General features: G+C 36.3%; 1 protein-coding gene across 1 annotated transcript; it reads left to right on the forward strand.

Moving 5' to 3' along the window:
• The first annotated feature begins 1,647 nt into the window (after nucleotides 1-1,647).
• Nucleotides 1,648-18,945, forward strand: LOC110453684 (cytochrome P450 3A56-like). The gene is made up of 15 exons (XM_021502750.1): nucleotides 1,648-1,802; nucleotides 4,900-4,991; nucleotides 5,880-5,979; nucleotides 6,352-6,404; nucleotides 9,451-9,547; nucleotides 9,752-9,874; nucleotides 10,821-10,909; nucleotides 11,984-12,132; nucleotides 12,619-12,734; nucleotides 13,716-13,833; nucleotides 14,391-14,548; nucleotides 14,925-15,010; nucleotides 16,649-16,786; nucleotides 17,983-18,145; nucleotides 18,418-18,945. Exons 2-15 carry the CDS (start codon nucleotides 4,918-4,920, stop codon nucleotides 18,487-18,489), a joined length of 1,536 nt encoding a protein of 511 aa, XP_021358425.1. The 5' UTR covers nucleotides 1,648-1,802; nucleotides 4,900-4,917; the 3' UTR covers nucleotides 18,490-18,945.
• The last annotated feature ends 1,935 nt before the right edge of the window (nucleotides 18,946-20,880 follow it).

A 20,880-nucleotide genomic window follows, 5' to 3' on the forward strand; every position in this document is an offset into this window, starting at 1 on the left:
CACAAGAGATAAGATCAACATAGACAGGTGATCACACAAGAGAAAAGATCAACATAGACAGGTGATCACACAAGAGATAAGATCATCATAGACAAGTGATCACACAAGAGACAAAATCAACATAGACAGGTGGTCACACAAGAGAAAAGATAAACATAGACAGGTGATCACACAAGAGGTATGGTCCTCATATACAGGTGATCACACAAGAGATAAGATCAACATAGACAAGTGATCACACAAGAGACAAGATCAACATAGACAGGTGGTCACACAAGAGACAAGATCAACATAGACAGGTGATCACACAAGAGATAACATCAATATAGACAGGTGATCACACAAGAGGTATGGTCCTCATATACAGGTGATCACACAAGAGATAAGATCCACATAGACAAGTGATCACACAAGAGATAAGATCAACATAGACAGGTGGTCACACAAGAGAGAAGATCAACATAGACAGGTGATCACACAAGAGATAAGATCATCATAGACAAGTGATCACACAAGAGGTATGGTCAACATAGACATGTGATCACACAAGAGATAAGTTCAGCATAGACGGGTGATCACACATGATGTATGGTCATCATAGACAGGCGATCACACAAGATGTATGGTTATCATAGACAGGCGATCACACAAGATGTATGGTCCTCATATGCAAGTGATCACACAAGAGATAAGATCAACATAGACAGGTGATCACACAAGAGGTATGGTCCTCATATACAAGTGATCACACAAGATATAAGATCAACATAGACAGGTGATCACGCAAGAGATAAGATCAGCATAGCCAGGTGGTCCCACAAGAGATAACACCAACATAGACAGGTGATCACACAAGATGTATAGTCATCAAAGACAGGTGATCACACAAGATGTATGGTCCTCATAAGCAAGTGATCACACAAGAGATAAGATCAACATAGACAGGTGATCACACAAGAGATAAGATCAGCATAGACAGGTGGTCACACAAGAGATAAGATCAACATAGACAGGTGATCACACAAAAGATAGATTAGCATAGACAGGTGGTCACACAAGAGAAAAGATCAACATAGACAGATGATCACACAAGAGGTATTGTCCTCATATACAGGTGAGCACACAAGAGATAAGATCAACATATACAAGTGATCACACAAGAGATAAGATCAGCATAGACAGGTGGTCACACAAGATGTATGGTTATCATAGACAGGTGATCACACAATAGGTATGGTCACCATTGTCATTAATTTAAGCATTGGAAATCATACTGAAGGTAGGATTCGATTAGGTATAGAAATATCAGTGGTCATACATTCCACTGACGTTTTCAATTAGCATTCTAAATATTTTTGAATTGATAAGGCCTTTTCGACAAGAGTGTATTTTCTTTAGGTGATTTTTTGTTTCATGATATATTATATTATTTTGTGTCATGCTAACATCGTGACACATTTATTTTAGTTAATGCTTTTGTGTCATGCTGTTTCTTTAAATTGTGTCATGCTAACATCATGACACATTTATTCTAATTGATTTGTTTGTGTCATGGTGTTTCTTTAGTTAGCATGACACATTTATTTTACTCTGTTTTTGTGTCAGGCTGCTATCGGCCATCGTAGAAAGCTATGTTATCGCAGCTAGATAACTACATACGTCTGCCTTACTTTTTATGAGTCATACAACACTGTCGGTTTATATGCCATATATAATACTGGGCATGGTAGTGGTCGGGTGAATGTGTGAACTTCGATTTCCCTGGCGGAGAAGTGAACCACAAGACAACAGGAAACTAACAGGTACTGATAAATGACTTAACTACTGGCGTTATAAATATATGCGACATGTTTTCAGTATTGTAATAACTAGCACTGTATCTAGACTGGTAACGCCCCTTCCACTCCACTCAATACACTACCCTACATAGCACACGATAATAAGGTATAGTACGATGCAACGAGAGGCTAGCAAACTATTGTAGCAGGCCTGGCCTTGTCTTCTGTGTTCATCAATTAGAGTTTAAGTTTCTTCACAAACACAATAAAAACAGTTCACTTGTTTTTATTACACATCATTGTCAATCAAATTTGTACAGGGGTGCTGCAACTCTACATCATGCTCTCATACTGTCAGAGGTCAGTTTGACGGGAGACAATAATGTACTGCATAAAACTTCAAATATAGATTTGGTTTGTTTGTGTTTTACGTATACGTCCTTTTAGACATTTCTCATTTTGGGGTAGACCTAGCACAGAGCGTGGAGACAGCGGCCCAGACAAGTAAATACAGGGGTCAGTGATATGGAACGTAGCGTATAGGGGATATCAGAGTGTGTACACACGCATGCAACGTGACTACAGGTAAGCAAACAGGTAAAACCCCTGTCACACTAGGGCCGCGTTCCCACGGCGTCCAAGAAAAATCCAGAACGCCGATCTGCGTGCAGTGGAATCGCAAGCATCGACGCGGCAACGCAGTGGTATCGCCAGTGAACGCGGTGGGATCGCATAGAACGCCGAGTGACGGTGCGCACTTTGAGCATGCCCAAAACAAACGCCGTCGCTCGGCGTTCTGATAAGAGCGCAGTGGGGTCGCCGAGAGGTCGCTGTAGCAGCGCAGTTAGGTCTCCTACAACGCCACAGGATCGCCGCGGGCGCGCACAGAGGTAGCAGTGCGAACGCAATGGTCGTACGGCGTTCTCTGAGATGATACTGCGTCTCTACCGCGCTTATACGGCGCTGTGACAACTCGATGCACGCGGTGGAAGCGCCGTGAGAGCGCCATGAGAGCGCAGACAATCGCCAACTAGAACTCCGTAGGAACGCGATAGAACGCCATGGAGCTCCGTAGAAACGCCAAGGTCGCCGTGAAAACGCCGTGACATCGACACCTTCATGAAAAATATCATTTTTTTTCCTGCGATCTCACGGCGCTCTGGGAATTTAACAACGCCGTGCAATTGTAGTGACAACGCGGCTAGGTATGACAGGGGCTTTACAGCATATGGAGACACAGATAAGAAATTATGTAACCGGTAACCACAGTCGTTATAGTCTTTTTCGTGGCTCAATGCGGCAGGTATGTGACCGTGGTAATTGATATTTCAAAATCTCCGTTAAGGATCCCACCCGGGACGTCTGTTGTATTTTTCTGACGACGATTGAGTTAAAAGAAATTCCCCGAGCCAAAATAATCAGTCGAAAGAAGTTTGTATTTTACCAGAGTGACAGCTAGGGATCACATAAACATTTGTGGAATCAATTTACCAGGCCCTGTGAGTTCAAAAGTCCTGCCTATCCAGGTCACTCTCTGAGGTCGGACAGCTCCTCAGATGCGGATAGCTAGCTGTCACAGCTTGTATTTTACCAGAGTGGCAGCTAGGGATCACATAGACATTTGTGGATTAAATTTACCATCCACAAACTTCCGCTGACACGATATTTTCATATTCGGTCCACGTGAGGTTGTAAGTTGCCGCTTACCAGCCCTGGGAGATTCAAAAGTCCTGCCCATCCAGGTCACGCGCTGAGGTCAGACAGCTCCTCAGATGCGGATAGCTAGCTAGGTTGTCACAGCTACTGCGGTCCACGGAACGACGACCTAGGTGTAGTCCTCCTATGAGACACGAACATGAACGTTGGTTTGTTGGTTGGTTGATGTGTTTTACTTCTACACTTCACTGACGAAGTTGGTGTTTGGTCGCTTCGGCGAGTGTTTTGATTGGTTAAAAAAAACCTGACCAATCACTAGGCTGATATTTGTCCTTTGAAGATTACAAAGGAGCGACGCCCGACTTCAAAGCCTGTCATTGTTTACCGTTACGCGACCGCGAGATTCTTTTGATGTACATCAAAGGACCAAACTAGTCTTCCCGTCTCATTCGATTTTGCTATGACATATTCCAGGGGTGCAAAGAGCAAACGTGAGCGTAACCCATGGATATCGAGGATGGATGTCCCTAATCTAAAGTGGCAAGCTACGATAACATGTAGACATATATAGGTCGATGTCAGCTGTCCTATGTACAAAACTATGTATTTACATTGTGTTAACATATACACTTCTGTCTAAACTGGAATCTGTCCCGAACCCATTCAAATTCAACACAGCACTGGAACTGTCTTGAACTGATTCGGGACAAACGGACTGGAACACCTCATTTGCTGTGAGAGTTTCATCACCAGCCATGGTGAAAGTAGTGTCGATGTGTTGTAGGATAATATACGAACTAAAATATCATTTCATAGGTTCATGGCTACACAGCTTAAGATGAAGTCCATGACACCATCAAGATGACACTTACATGGTAGGAAGATAGAAACTAAATAAACGGAAAACAGTCCAAGGAATGATGTTTGCGGAGTTCTTTGCAAAAGAAAACTTTGGGAAAGGAAAGAAATGAAAACAAGAGGAATATAGGAGCTCTGAAGACTGCCAAAGTTAGACCGATAGATAAACACTATAAAGAGCAGGTGAAACCATTTCAGAGAAAGTCTAATAATTACGGAATGCAGGAACAACCAGACAAAGTGGATGACGAAGCTGACTAGTTTAACGAGTGTCATAAAGAAGAAAAGGGGAAGCAATCGATCCTATAAGAGATGAAGACTTAAATACAGCAGGGAATTCATGGAACCAGTAAAACCATACTTCTTTTTGACAAAACAAACCATAGGTGTAATGTAGTTAAAGAAATATTTAAAAAGACAATACCAACATCAACACTAGACCACGTTATTAAAATAGATGCTTAAAGAATACAGCCAATAACCAGGCGACAAGTGATATCAACACATATATACGCCACATACAAGATACCCAGTAGCCCAGTATAGTCGATAGCAACAATTAACAAAGGTTAATTTATTTTAATTTAAAACGTAAGTCTCATTGCAGGGATATACAGCGGTAACCATGGAGATCTTAGGGTTGGTGGATGTGCCTACGTGGTTACTTGTCATCATCCTGATGCCTGTATTACATGTCATGTAAGTATGTCTCCGCTGGTTTTAATAGGACAAATAATGAAATTTGAACTGAGGTTCTTCTCAATGTTAGTTTGAATGAAACGTGAAAGCAGTTGCTCAAATTTTGTTTCTTCAATATCCTCTAATAGTTCCGAATCTACAAGTGGTTTTACACTGCTGAATCATACGAACATGCAGTAAGATACAGCAGCTGTTTCCTTTCCTCCGAAAATGCTGTGATTTTATAGCAGAATTTGAAATAATAAATTTTGGCGCTGCAAGTATTCAGATACGGACGAGATTTTTCTTTTTAGAAAGACTTAACTAAAAACGGAAAACAATTTACAACTGCAATAGACACAAAAGGACACAAATAATGGTAGAAGCGATCACAAAACCGACGCGTATTGCTAGACATGTGGTAATTGTTTTGAAGCAGCAGTAACGATAATAACAAATAATTATGGATTGATGTGAACAAAAATTGCACTATATGATTACAGATCACATACAAAGCACCGAAATGATAGGAAACGGTGTGGACAGATTGTCATAATCCAATATCAAACAGCGGATTCATTGATTTAAAAAAAATTCAAACGTTAAATTATGCATATTCCGTCTTTGCGTATTGCTTGTTTACCGTTACGCGACAGCAGGTATTGATTGTTACGTCATTTGTTTGTGAGAATAACGTCATCAAGTTTTGAGAAAACGACGTAATTTTCTCACACAAACCAATGACGTAACAATCAATAGCCACCTGCTCACAAGAAACATCACGAATTTCCTATGTCCTATGAGATATACAACTCAATATTTTCCGATTCAATTATATTTTTATTTGATTATTCCACAATGTTCAATGTCCGAATGGTTGTTGAATGGCCGATTGCATTTATTTTTTAGATATATGACATGGGGATTTAACAAGTTCAAGGACATGGGCATAGACGGACCAGCACCGAATCCCTTCTTTGGTCATTTTCATTCTTTATTTTTTACAAGGGTTTGTAAATGTTACTTCTTAACTCCCTGTTGATATATGGCAATCGTGTATTAAATTGTTTTTAAAGTTTAAAATGGACCTCTCCAATATCCACGCAATACTTCCATTCAACATGAGTGGCTTCGATTCGTAAACCCCATATCGGGAATCTTCTATATAATGCATTGATGAAAACATTTCACCTATTTCGAATATCAATACAAGCTTTAAGAGATAAAGCTTTCATAATTCTAGGTTTTATTTAGATTAAAACTGCGAATTAAATTAATAAAAATCCGATAATTAGTTGTACAATAAAATAATGTCTTACAGCAAAATATTACGTATTTCTGTAATCGTATGTAAATATACATGCTGTTTTTCATAATTCAGGGAATGATGAACTGTGATCGGGATTGGTACAAGACATACGACAAAGTTTATGGGTAAGACATTTAAAAAATCACTATATAACCTATAGTTACTTTTTCCTTGTACATAACGTCAACTTATAGATATTTTATAGCTAAATATATTGATTCTGAGTTCTTGTTATAATGTAGATTATCTTTTCCTGTCCAGTCCTAGTGTTAACTACAATTCTCCCTGTTAGGACACTTCAGTATAATACGTACGGTCCTCAGAACATGTTTCCAGCCATGGGGTTAACGTGTTTATCACACTAACTTTGTCCTATAATGTCGGTGATTTTATATTCCGAATATGATAAAGACTATGATGACGGATGAGAGTGAAGGCAACTCTTACAATTCCGGATCACTCGGATTTGTCTCCATTTGTGGGTGTTTGATATGTTTTTCATTTCCTGATTTTGAATTTTCATATCGTTTATGAGTTCAAATTATGTCCTTGTATTGTGTGTATTTCTATGTTTATTGATGCTATTGTATATTTTGTCATTGTTTGTTGACGCTGTGGCATATTTTGTTATTGTGTGTTGACGCTGTGGCATATTTTGTCATGGTATATTGACGCTGTGGTATATTTTGTCATTGTATGTTGACGCTGCGGTATATTTTGTCATTGTATGTTGATGTTGTGGTATATTTTGTCAATGCATATTGACGCTGTGGTATATTTTGTGATTGTATGATGACGCTGTGGTATATTTTGTCATTGTATGTTGACGCTGTGGCATATTTTGTCTTTGTATGTTGACGCTGTGGTATATTTTGTCAATGCATATTGACGCTGTGGTATATTTTGTCAATGCATATTGACGCTGTGGTATATTTTGTCAATGCATACCGACGCTGTGGTATATTTTGTGATTGTATGTTGACGCAGTGGCATATTTTGTCTTTGTATGTTGACGTTGTGGTATATTTTGTCAATGCATATTGACGCTGTGGTATATTTTGTGATTGTATGTTGACGCTGTGGTATATTTTGTCATTGTATGTTGACGCTGTGGTATATTTTTGACACTGTGGTATGTTGTCTCATTGTATGTGGACGCCGCTAATTAATGTATTTTCAATATATTGCATTTATGTGATATGTATTCTATTTGTATGTTAATGCTGTGGTGTATATTCTTATCATGTGTTGACGCTGAGGTAAATATTCTGTTTGTATGTTGACGATGTGGTAAATATTCTGTTTGTATGCTGACGCTGAGGTATACATGTATATTCTATTTGTATGCTGACGCTGAGGTATATATGTATATTCTCTTTGTATGTTGATGCTGAGGTACATATTCTCTTTGTATATTAATGAGGTGCTTTATGTTGACGCTGTGGTATATGTTATCTTTGTATGTTGACGCTGTGATATTCTCTTTGTAAGTTGACGTTTTGGTATACATGTATATTCTATTTGTATGTTGACGCTGAGGTGAATATTCTGTTTTGATGATGACGCTGAGGTAAATATTCTGTTTGTATGTTGACGCTGTGGTATATATTCTATTTGTATGTTAATGTTGCTGTACATATTTTCGTTGTATGTTAATGTTTAAATATATATTCTCTTTGTATGTTGACATTTTTGTTTGATAACGCTGTGGTATATATTCTGTTTGTATATTGACGCTGTGCTCTACATGTATATTATCTCTGTATGATGATGTGGTATACGTATTTCTATTTGACTTCCATAAAATTGATGCTGACGCTGAGGTATATATGTATATTCTCTTTGTATGTTGATGCTGAGGTACATATTCTCTTTGTATATTAATGAGGTGGTATATATTGACGCTGTGGTATATGTTATCTTTGTATGGTGACGCTGTGATATTCTCTTTGTGTGTTGACGTTTTGGTATACATGTATATTCTATTTGTATGTTGCTGACGCTGAGGTAAATATTCTGTTTGTATGTTGACGCTGTGGTATATGTTATCTTTGTATGTTGACATTTTTGTTTGAAAACGCTGTGGTATATATTCTCTTTGTATGTTGATGCTGAGGTACATATTCTCTTTGTATATTAATGAGGTGGTATATGTTGACGCTGTGGTATATGTTATCTTTGTATGTTGACGCTGTGATATTCTCTTTGTGTGTTGACGTTTTGGTATACATGTATATTCTATTTGTATGTTGCTGACGCTGAGGTAAATATTCTGTTTGTATGTTGACGCTGAGGTTAATATTCTGTTTGTATGTTGACGCTGAGGTAAATATTCTGTTTGTATGTTGACGCTGTTTGTATGTTGACGCTGAGGTAAATATTCTGTTTTTATGTTGACGCTGTGGTATATATTCTATTTGTATGTTAATGTTGCTGTACATATTTTCGTTGTATGTTAATGTGGTTTACATTCTCTTTGCATGTTGACGTTTACGTCTATAGTGTATATGTATATTCTCTTTGTATGTTGATGCTGAGGTACATATTCTCTTTGTATATTAATGAGGTGGTGTTTGTTGACGCTGTGGTATATGTTATCTTTGTATGTTGACATTTTTGTTTGATAACGCTGTGGTATATATTGTGTTTGTATGTTGACGCTGTGCTCTACATGTATATTATCTCTGTATGATGATGTGGTATACGTATTTCTATTTGACTTCCATAAAATTGATGGATGTGTTAATCATTATTTTATTTTATGATGAACGTTGGTCTGTTAACACGTTTGTGAGAAAATTCGCACAATCTAAAACGTTTAATCATGATATTGGAAAGCAAAAACTATGAAGTATCCATTGCATTCATTGTCTTTAGAATCATACGTTATCAAATTAACTAGAACTTTAAAATGGCATGGCTGATGCCATATCAAACTTCAATCTTCTATCGTAATACCAGCTTGTCCTCAGAATATGTATATTATATCATTAGTTTGGGGAGAACTGGTAAATTAGGTGATGATAAATCCAAGTTAATAAGGCGGCGCGTTACCGGCTTTACAGTAGTCGGTAAGATCTTCAAAAATATGGCCCGATATAGTTGAAAGCCTAAACGATTAGCCGCCAATTCTGTGTTGATGTCAGTGATTACTTTTGTTTTCTTTACAAGGACTTTTGAAGGAAAATATGCTGTTTTAAATATTGGAAAGCCAGAATTGATAAAGGAGATTTTAGTGAAGGATTTCAGCAGCTTTGTCAACAGACGAGTAAGTAATATCTATACAAATACTGCTAATTAACATCAACAAGTATAATTCCGTTCTATTAGCCATTTTATAATCTCGTGCAATGTCATTTAGTGATGAGTTTCTGTTCATAACGATTGATTTAAAACAAAGTAGTGGAGCCAATGTCATAAGACCTTGATGTTCACCTTCATGAAAAGTAACATAATTTTCATTTCTTTCGAGGATGACTTCAATGCAGCCCTCGAAGAACCCATGGACCAGATGTTGACTCAACTTCAGAATGACCACTGGAAGTTTGTTAGACGCACCCTTACGCCTGGGTTTAGTGGCCGCAAACTAAGAGGCGTTAGTTGTTTCATTGTTTATATCGAATTGCACTTCATGATAGAATCGTGTTTGTGCTAATCAAAAAACACCTATAGGTTAATTGACGACCTCGTGTATTAAGTATGTTTAACACTATCTAACAACAATTAAGTTTGTCCATAGGTAAATATTCCGTTGTGATAAATCAATTTTAATACGAGTGAAATATCATTATTACCCATTTGGTAAAATATGATATTGAAAAATAAACAGTATTTTTTGTCTTCACAAGTGATGATACTTGGGAAGGTATACATCTATTCCTGACATATCAGAAAAGGTACTTTCTAATCGTTGTATTCAACGTTGAGATACAGGTTTAGCGACATTAGATCAAGAGATTATGTATGTACACCATTGCTACACACACTATGGTATTGACTGAACTACAAAATTAATTTTATGTTTTTACAAAATTTACCAAAAAAGAACAACAACAGAAAACGGCATAACTGCGTTTAGTAGCCCATTCAAAATGACGAGCAGCGTTGTTGTCAAGGGTAGAGTCATTAATGGTGGAATATGCATGTACCGTTTCTCTCTTGTGCTTCGAACTCGTATTGGACTTTTGTGGACTCCGGTATGACTTCGCAACGTATTAAATGGCATATATTATCACACCGTAAAACATTTTGCATATAAACAGTAGATTTTTATTATTATTAAAAAACCTGGCAGATTTTGTATTATGTATTACTCTTATTGCTTGTTTGGATTTGATATACATGTACCCATTGGTTTCGACACAGGAATTATGAAATTCAGACAGCTAATATTAGTCTATTTTACCTTCAGAAAACTAATAATATAGAACGAACTTTCATATAAATATATACAATTCCCGTTTCTAAATTATATAAAATATCATTTCGTTATTGCATATACAGTTATTCGTGTTATATGTCATTGATTTCTGTTATTACAGATGACAGATCTAATCAATCTAGCCATAGAAAGACTATTAGAAAAGCTGAAAGACAAGGTAAACAAAGGAGAGGATGTAGAATTGAAAGAGTGAGTACTATATTTGTTCCTTTGATAATTAAATTGAAAAGTAAGTGTTAATTTCTGTCGCTATTGTGAACCAAGACGAAATGCATATATGTCATTTTAGTATCTCCCTTGCCAATGCAGATTTAAATGTTGGCTAGGTTATGGGTCAAAACTAACAAAAACAATCACCAGCTGTCGAAATTAAATTAATATCAGAATTAGCTACGAAAACAATTTAAACGAATTTTGGTTTACACAAATAGATAAATAGATTTTTTCTCACTAATATGATTATACAATCCACTCACTGATTGTCAGCTCTTTGAAAATAATAGTGAAGTTGCTTGCAATTACAATTTGATGAAGGCTTTGGTTCTCTGTATTCATTAGGTTTGTATTGAAAATGTCTGATCACTGGTGATTGCATTGCCTCTGCAGGAAGACTACCATTCGCGTACACAGTGTTTGATTTGAAGTATTACAAAATGCCATGTCCATGCTATGCTCACTTTTCACAAATATGTTTGTCCTAACTCAACTTGTCATTGATTATGACAATGGTGTCTTCTGCTGAGTCCAAGAATTGTTGGATGTGGTTGTCGTTGTAACACTGATACCTAGGAACCACGAAGTTTTCTTTTTACATATTTCTTAATCACAGGTACATCTTCTAACTGACCATGGAAGTGGGTATCTATGAAAAGGTATTAGGGTAAAGCCCGAGATGTAGATAATTTATATTTGTCTTATTATTTATTTGCCCATCAGGCTCATTTTAACGACTGTTTGCTATGTGAATAATATATATTCTGTTGACTCGCTTCCATGCCTTACCTGATATCTAGCCCCTATATTTCATTTGGTTTCCATGGAAACGTATCAAATAGTATATACTATGCATTATCTAAGCAACTACCATCACCACTGACAATAAAAATACTTCGTACAATGACTTGATAATATTTATTCTCATGTCAACTGTATCGCCAGGGTGAGGTAGAGTTTATTAGTATCGTTCACAATTAATGTGTAAAATAAAAATAAAATGCTCTCCTTAGCACGATAGCCATGGGATGTAACAACTTTTTGTTTTAGATGGTTCGAGGCCTACACACTAGAGTCACTTTCCAGCACTGCATTTGGAATGCAGATCGACAGTCAAAAGAACCCAGATAATCCCTTTCTCGTCACCATCAAGAAGTTCATCAAGCCATCTATTAAAAACTTCCTGATCTTAATTACTGGCATGTATCTTAATTGCAATATGATTATGATAGTACTGTGCAGGAATGTAACTCCGCACTGTGCCGTACACGATTACCCGTATTGGATTTTCGACGTTTCGTTAACTTCAATATTCACTATTTTTAGTAGTGTACATTAATGAATTTCTCTTGAAAAGGACAGTTTATAATGTATACAATTCATGCAAGGAACAAACAAAAAAAGAATTTAAATATTTGTATCAACACATTGTAAGTAAACAAACAGGTGTGTTATATATCCTTCTATAAAATACGATGCACGACCAGACCATTTAATAAGGCCTTGGCGATCTGTTCAATAATACGACAGAAAATATATTGCATGCGATCTTTTCATCTTTGGTAACAATCAGTCATCTTTCCAACTAAACCTGGTGCAGGGGTTACGTAATCTGAAATAATATTTACAATCACGAAGAAAAAATGTGACATATATGATACCAATTACCGTCGATTTTTTTACAGTTTTCTATCCGTTTACGGCCTCGCTAGTGAGGAGGATTTCAGCCAGAAACGATTGGTGTAAAGTGTTCACCGATGCTGTCCTGCAGACTATTAAACATCGCGAGGAAAATCCAGGGGTAAGACACTTAACATTTAGTTTCAAAGGGAACATCCAGTGGTAGACATTTAGTTTCAAAAGGAACATCCACATTAAGGTATTTAATTTATTTTAAAAGTTACATTTAGGGGACAGACATTGACATTTCAAATCCAGATATCGAAGTAAGATATTTTGCATTACATGTAAAAGTCCATGGTAAAAATATATCATTCTAAAAAAACAGACGGTTGAGACCTAAAACATTACAGGGGAAACCACAAAAATGTAAAACCGTAGCACTGGAGAGAAAACCTATTGACAATGCCTTTATAATTGTAGCGAAAATATATGGGTTAGATATTATGTTTGCAAGGGACACCAATGAGTAATCCCTTTGGCATTGCAGGGAAATTCCCTAGTGACATCAAGCTTTTCTAACAAAAGTAAGAAGTAATCAAGTAACAATAACCAGGATGACTTATGGATAAGGAATTCAGTTTTTCCAGTGGGAATATACATGAAAATACAGGATAAGACATGAACCATTGCAAACTATTTTAATTAAGCGATAAGTTAGAATGTCCACAACCAAATATGAATACGTTACTTTTTCCATGTACTAATAAATGTTTTAGAAGCTTGATGCTTTCATTAGAATAAGAAGTATATTGGAAAACAGCTTGGTTAAAAATGCAAAAATATCGTGATGTATCATTTTTATATATATTTTTGATATGTTGAAATATGTTAATTATTAAACGGTGGGTTTACTCAAAATAAGGGCACCATCCTCTGGTTGATCAGTTAGAACACAAAGAAAGACCACCTGTGTTTATATGGACCTCACGTATATATATATGTACATGTACGTGTTTCATGTTCTTGCTATTTGTATTACTATGGTAGAGCCTTTCACTATCGTACACATACAGTAATGTTGTTAACGTAATTGATGTCGCAGTAACATTATACGCTATAGTGGCGTACACTGCAAACTGATTTATGTGTTCTTTGGCAGGACTACACTGATTTGCTGCAACAGATGATTGACAGCCAAAAAGCTGGAAAGGCAGGGTCGGATGATGAAGACAACAATGAGGACAATGAAGCAACGAGGACGACCTGGACTAGAAAGGGTTAGTACAATGTGAATGTCATTGAGTCACATTTTCTTTCAATTGTGCAGATCAGCGTGTAGTTATAACAGACACCGCAATATTTATACAATGTATGTACATGTAACAAGCGAGACAAAATTAACTTAAATAATCGCAAGTATTTTAATGAGAAACACCTAGGTCTATACTTTCAAATTTAGTTTGCCGATGCAGAAAGCCGAATAAAGTAACCAATTTACTGCATCATGTGGTTATATAGTCGATGTAGGACTCACCAGTGGTACTAAAGCTCAAAAGATTGAAAAAACTATTTCTAAAGTAGTCTGAGTCATACATAGGTAGAACTACGGGACAGAGGAGGGAAAGGTGCGCATTAAACCCTTTATAAAGTTAACAACTTTTGGGTACAACATGAACTTATACTTCTTCGTTGAAATACAGTGCTGTTAGGATGGAGTACAATTGAATTTAAATACCACGTATAGGAGAAAACTGAACACGTGCAGTACACAATGTCACCAAAAGTCATGTTACTGTTATGATAACAGGCATTTACTGCCTATCCATTGTTTCAGGCCTTACAGAACACGAAATCTGTTCGCAGTCTTTGCTGATTTTCTTTGCTGGTTATTTTACCACGACCAACCTTCTCACCTGCTTGCTGCACCAGATGGCCATCGACCCAGAAACGTGTAACAAGGCTCAGCAGGAGATAGATGACCAGTTAGATGGGGTATGTTGGATGAAGTTTGTCATATATGATACCTTCTTTAATCACGGACTGCTATCCGTCCTCCTATCTATTAAGTACTTGTTATACATTTGTCACGGTCAGGCGATTTGTTTTAAGTAGTCTTGGTAATAAAAACTACAATAATAGATAATAGGTTTACATGTCATTAGACATTCAACTTAATTGTGAAGAGCAACTGTGTTGACACGTAAAAATTCCATAGGTCTATGTCAAGTCTTGTGAATTGGGGTCAATGCACACTTTAAGTAGTTATTTACACTTGATGTGGATATTTTCTCCTTTTGAAGTTGTTTATGTTTTTGCTTTTGTTTTGTGTTGTGTGTTTTCTCTTGAAGAATATCATTAATTGTTTCAGATACGGCCTAACTACGAAAACGTCCGTAAGCTTTCCTACCTGGAGATGTGCATTAGTGAGATTCTTCGTTTGCATCCAATAACAAGGTTATTATTTTTCATATCTATCAAAGCTCGGGTAGTATATTAAACTGAATGATGTGATTTGCGATTAATTTGAGTCCTTTAAGTGGTTAAGACATTATGACGTCATGTCATTACGCTTTACAATATCTAATAATGAGCTAGATAATGGATTTATATATAGATCTCATGAGTAATATTGGTTGCATGTCCAATATAGGAACTGGATCCACACGAATAAATGTCTGCTTGATGCGTTGGATAAGTTGACAAAATTGAAACAATAGTTTTGGCATCTAAAATGTGCTTATTCGTTATGAATAGCCTTTAGCTACTGGCCGACTGAATGGATGGGCTTTAACATCAGCGTTAGAGTTCAGATGTAACTTTATAATCATTGTTTATATTATGTATTAGTTTACTATTTGTACTTGGCAGTTTACCTCGAACATTTGACAAATGTCATTGTCCACGCTGTCATTGTCCACGCTGTCATTGTCCTCGCTGTCATTATAGCCTCTCGATTTCTGTCGTCCGTCCGTAACTCCTTTTTTGAGAGACTTCTTCCTAAAACAATTTAGCGTCAGGTCATGGTAGTTTGTTCGTAGCATCCTGGGATAAAGAACGACAAACTTTCTGATAGCAAAATTACCTTTACCTATTTTCAAGGTTATAAGGGTCATCATTAAACAAAAATTCTATGGAATTATATTTCTAGCCTGTCCTCGCTTTGACCAAATCAATTACATTCAAACTCTTCAAATCCAGCCTTTTCTCTTGTTTTAAATTCAAAGTACAAACTTCAAAATAAACCAAACTGTATTCCAACCTGTGGTATTCAAATTTCGTCCCTTCTGGAAAATGCCCAAATTAATATCGACACAATCCAATAATTTGCAACTATTGATATTCCTCCGTGGCTTCTGGTTTCGCCGGAGGTTGATTTTTCACTTCATGAGACAGCTAAATCTAATACCGAATCTTTCGTTCACCTTTCACGAAACTGCAGTTAAAATATAAGGACTTTCAAACATTTTATTCTGAGGATTCGAAAGATGATTATCAGGTTGCCGCGGCCACGGTAGCGAAAAATGCTACTTCTAGATGCATGCTACCAAGTGATGCGTCAATATTCTCCGCAAAAGCCCATGTAATCTATCTCACCCTTTTTGCTAAGAACATTAGCACGCGCTTTAGTAAATTAGAAAAAATACCAATAGCTTAAGCACACCTAGACAAAATTTGAATTTAAAAGTCGATAAATAGAGAACGGGGACTAACGATACACAGAAGATGAAATGACATATAAACAAAAGGACCGTGTCGCTCAGTTATTGTTTAATCCTTTTCACAAACACATCTCACATATTTGACATTGAAAGAGGTTAAAAGCCAAACATATTTGATCACATTTGATATTGAAACAATGATCAGTAAATTGTAGAGTAATGATCAGTAAATTGTAGAGTAATGATGATTATTATGTGCAATCGGATTGTTAAAATATATTTGACTTTCTGATCATTAAATGGAGTAACAAAGTAATAAACATATTGATGGTCATTACTGTTTCTATGAAGATGTATATTTAGTAGCAGTTAGGGCTGACGTTGTTTAAGGTAGTACCTACCTTGTAGTAGTAATTTACTTCTAATGTCATAGAACTGACCGGTCAGCTTCAAAGGACGTTACGATTGGAAACATCTTCATAAAAAAGGGAACCACAGTAGCCATTCCCATAGGAGCAATCCACTATGACGAGAACCTCTGGCCGGATCCGGAAAAGTTCATACCAGAGCGGTTAGTAACAATAGCACGTCTCAAATAGCTCATAACATGAGTTTTCAAACAGAATAAAAAAGACAAATTGACTGAATGGTCATTTGTGGTCAGTGCGTACCATTTCTTCAGCAGTATTATAGTACTTCTGACTCCTCTTATCACATGCCTCACTATCAAGACTGTACATAAGGGAACACCCATTACAACACTTGACTTCTCCACATTGCATATCACCATTCTGCATCCTAAACTTATTTCACGTGTCATGAAGTCCTTTCTCTCTAAAACTAGAGATTCTTGTTGTAAATTTACCAGATATATTTAATCAAGCATAGCACAGCTTACCAGAAAAATACCCACGTGATGATGTCTGCAATATCAGTCACGTGATGATGTCTGCAATATCAGTGGTGTTGTTAACACGATGTCTGTGCATTCACTGAAATTAAATCACTGATAAAGGGTCTAGTTAAAACAGATGTCATACTATACAATATTTGAAGTTCACCCTAAGGAATTTCGATATTAAATGTGCTTTTCACATTTTTGGTGAATTAATAAAATCGAAATCACTGATACATGGTCTAACAAAAAGAAAATGATATACTATACACTATTTGAAGTTCATTTTAAAATGTTTTTATAGTTTTTGTGCTTTAATAATGACATTTTCGACAACTACTCGCATCTTCTGTATCCTTCTGTAACTGACCTATTTCACCCCATAGACTCCCTTCTTCTGCTGGATGTCTTGACTTACATTACTTTATGGTAAAGAAACTCGTTTTACTCCATGTGAGACATCCATGCTTCATCCGTCGAACGGGGTGCATCGTGAAGGACAACATATGTGCAACATCCAGCGCATATTCTCCGTTATGTCGGGGTTCATGACATCTTATTTCATCAGTTGCTGTTGTTGTCTATTTGTATCCATCTTGCGCCTATGAAAGCTTACGGTTTGGTATTTTTCTATTTTGTTTTGCTAATACCGAAAACATAAGATACATACAAAAGTATTACTTGAAGGAAAAAATTGAATATACATTTGTACATAAAGATATCAATATTTTATCAACACGAACTCATCTATTCTGTCAGCGTAAGTCGGATTGAAATTGATGTTGAAAAATAGGGATAGTTTATTGCTGACAGATATTCAAAAATAATTTCATTATATGAAAAAAAAAAATCACACATTATGTGCATTACAGTTTCACCCCCGAGGCGAAGGCAGCGAGGGACCCATTCGCCTATCTTCCGTTTGGACATGGCCCACGAAACTGTATTGGAAACAGGCTGGCTCTGATGCAGGCTAAGATGACAGTGGCTAGTATTCTGCAGAAGTATACACCTGTCAAGTCTGAGAAAACCAAGGTAATTTTACCGTATAGATTTTATATATTCCATTGTATTGAATAACTTACTACGAAAAAATCATAATATTCGTGTGGTTGTATAGAAGATCATACAAACGCTATTTCATGAAAACATTTTTATGGTAAATCTGCATAAAACAAGGTCTGGTGGATTTTCCTCCCGAGAACGAAACCTTTCCAGTGCTTAAGGCATTATGTTATCGCGTAATAACCATGTATTATCAAATTTTAACATTACAAAATTAATATATGTCAATATCCTCTGTTTAGATACCCATCAACATAAATACCCGGCAATGGAGTCCACTGGACAATTGGATTCGATTTGAATCCAGAAGCTAGTCAAAAAATGACGGGATCAATCGTTGATACTGCAAACCTATAAGCTGTATCGAATTTATTATTCAATGTACATATGTATACGTACTTCGTCAGTGATAAGCCCAAAATGACTTTGTACAATGCGTCTTACTAATATTTGATGTTTATTCTTTTCCAATGTGAGACAATCTCACATAGTGTGATTGATATAATAAGTATAAGGGTCTCCAATATGAGATATTTTTATACGAAATTCTTTTTTTAATTAGAAAATGTTACATTACCCCCGATTTGCAAAGTTTTTATTTGTTGCTTGTTAAAATTATTTTATACTCCTTTCCTTCTTATTAAAATGTATTAAAAATGAAGACTTTGTGCCTGTCACCAAGGTATATTGCGGTGTGTCGCGTTTTTACATGTTGTACTGCATCATTGTTTAATTCAGTTGTACGTGAAATAATAAAGCTTTTTATATGCTATATATAGATATGTTTCTTTTACATTTTCCTATGAATTAGCTTGTGTATCACAGATTCAATATTACAAACTGAGTTGTATAATAATTACATATGGTGAAATATTTTGTGAAGTGTTTGAAATATATTTAGACATTATTCAAATTTAACCTTTCTATAGCAATTGTTAATATTAATTAATAGAGTATTATATTGTTCGAGTGTGTATGCGTGCGTGTGTACGTGTATGTGTGTGTATGTGATGTATTAAATTGATCCGCTGCAATGGGACATTTGTGATATAAAGTTAAAGTTAAGTTAAAACAATTGTTTAATATAAAGTTAAAGTTCTGTGTTATTCAAATTTGCCCTATAATGATAATAAAGTTCCTCCTTCTGCCAAAGTTTATCTATTATGGGTTTTTTTTATTCGCCTTTTTCATAATCACATTTCCATACAAGTATTGATATTTGGAGAGGATACAACGTCCTCCGGAAGGTTGTTCTATGTTTTTACTGTACGAAGTGTGAAACAGTTTCTCCTCGGGGATGTTGTTGACTGATCTGGGATATACAGATATGGGTCTCTCGATGCAGAAATACTTGAACATAACGTTTTTAGTATTGACTTTTATGTTTATTGACGCGGCAATAGGTAGTGTGTATACAGGTCCTGCTATAAATGTATCTGAATCCTTTCTCTTATATTTTGTACTATATAGTTTTACGTAGATTGACATTTCCTATACTCGACGACCAGACGTCATATAAATCATATTCAGACCTATACATACCTCTTTAACGAGTGCCTATCCATCTGATAGGTACACCGGTGTCCAAACTTGTTCACATGATTTTGAATTTTGAATAACAAATAACTAATAAGAAGCTCTGTGTATTTAATTGTGCGAGACATGATAAAATAAGAAAAGGAAAGAAATAATCACCAACATAGCCTACAGTATAACGCGTCATCCGGTAGACCACAGGAGGTCACATACATTTGACATGGGAAAAACGTATTTATTCTGAAACAGTTTTGGTATATAAAAAGGTAAAGTATTTGATTTCAAACTTCCCATAGCATGGTTCTTATTCACAGAAATGATATCAAAGATTGAAAATATGCTCTTCGGGAAAACTTTGATCCTCCGAGAAATAGTTACATCCTAAACACACCCTTGACTAATTCATGTATAAGGATACAGTGTCGTAGCTTATAAGTATATTTGTTCAGTACTTCGTAACATTAACGTGAAGTCACTGCAGGTAGGGCGTTAGAATTGTACCTGCTGCCTCCATTGCATGATCGTAAGAGGCGACTAGATTTGGGATCTTATCTTTTCTCTTTTTTTTTTAAACAACTTTCTTCTTCCGAATGACTTCCTTGACAATGTCTCACTTTTGGTCTTTAGCTGAGCGTTCGTCCCTGTGAGGAAGGCTTTGGGTTCTGTCCCCTTGCAGAGACATACCAGAGTCTGTGAAAATGGTAGTTTCTTCTCCTGCTTAACACTCAGCCATTTAGGAGGGGACGACTGGTTCGCCCGTTGTCTCAGTGAGGTAGCACTATAAAGTCGGCATCAGATCCGCACTATTACAAGGAGACACACACGAACATATCCCAGCCTCCCAAAACACACACGCATACACTACACGCATGCATCTTGCACACATGGGAGGCCGTCCTTAAATGACCATAGCTGTTGATAGGACGTTAAACAATACCAAACCAAATCCTTAACGTGATGTTTTCAGTGTCCAAGGCTCATCGGTATCGGGTGACCCTTCGACAGTAAAGTTTGTCAATGCTTGTGTTCTTTTCATTATGTTTAACTTGATGTGATAATGCAAAATTATATCAAGCAATACCAAATATAAATAATTAGATTTAACAATAACGCTCTAAATACAGCAAGTTTACCATAAGACTTCAAAATTCACTCTTGTCCCCGCATCA

Source organism: Mizuhopecten yessoensis, unplaced genomic scaffold (assembly GCF_002113885.1).
Source record: "Mizuhopecten yessoensis strain PY_sf001 unplaced genomic scaffold, ASM211388v2 scaffold7479, whole genome shotgun sequence".
Classification (NCBI taxonomy): Eukaryota; Metazoa; Mollusca; class Bivalvia; order Pectinida; family Pectinidae; genus Mizuhopecten; species Mizuhopecten yessoensis.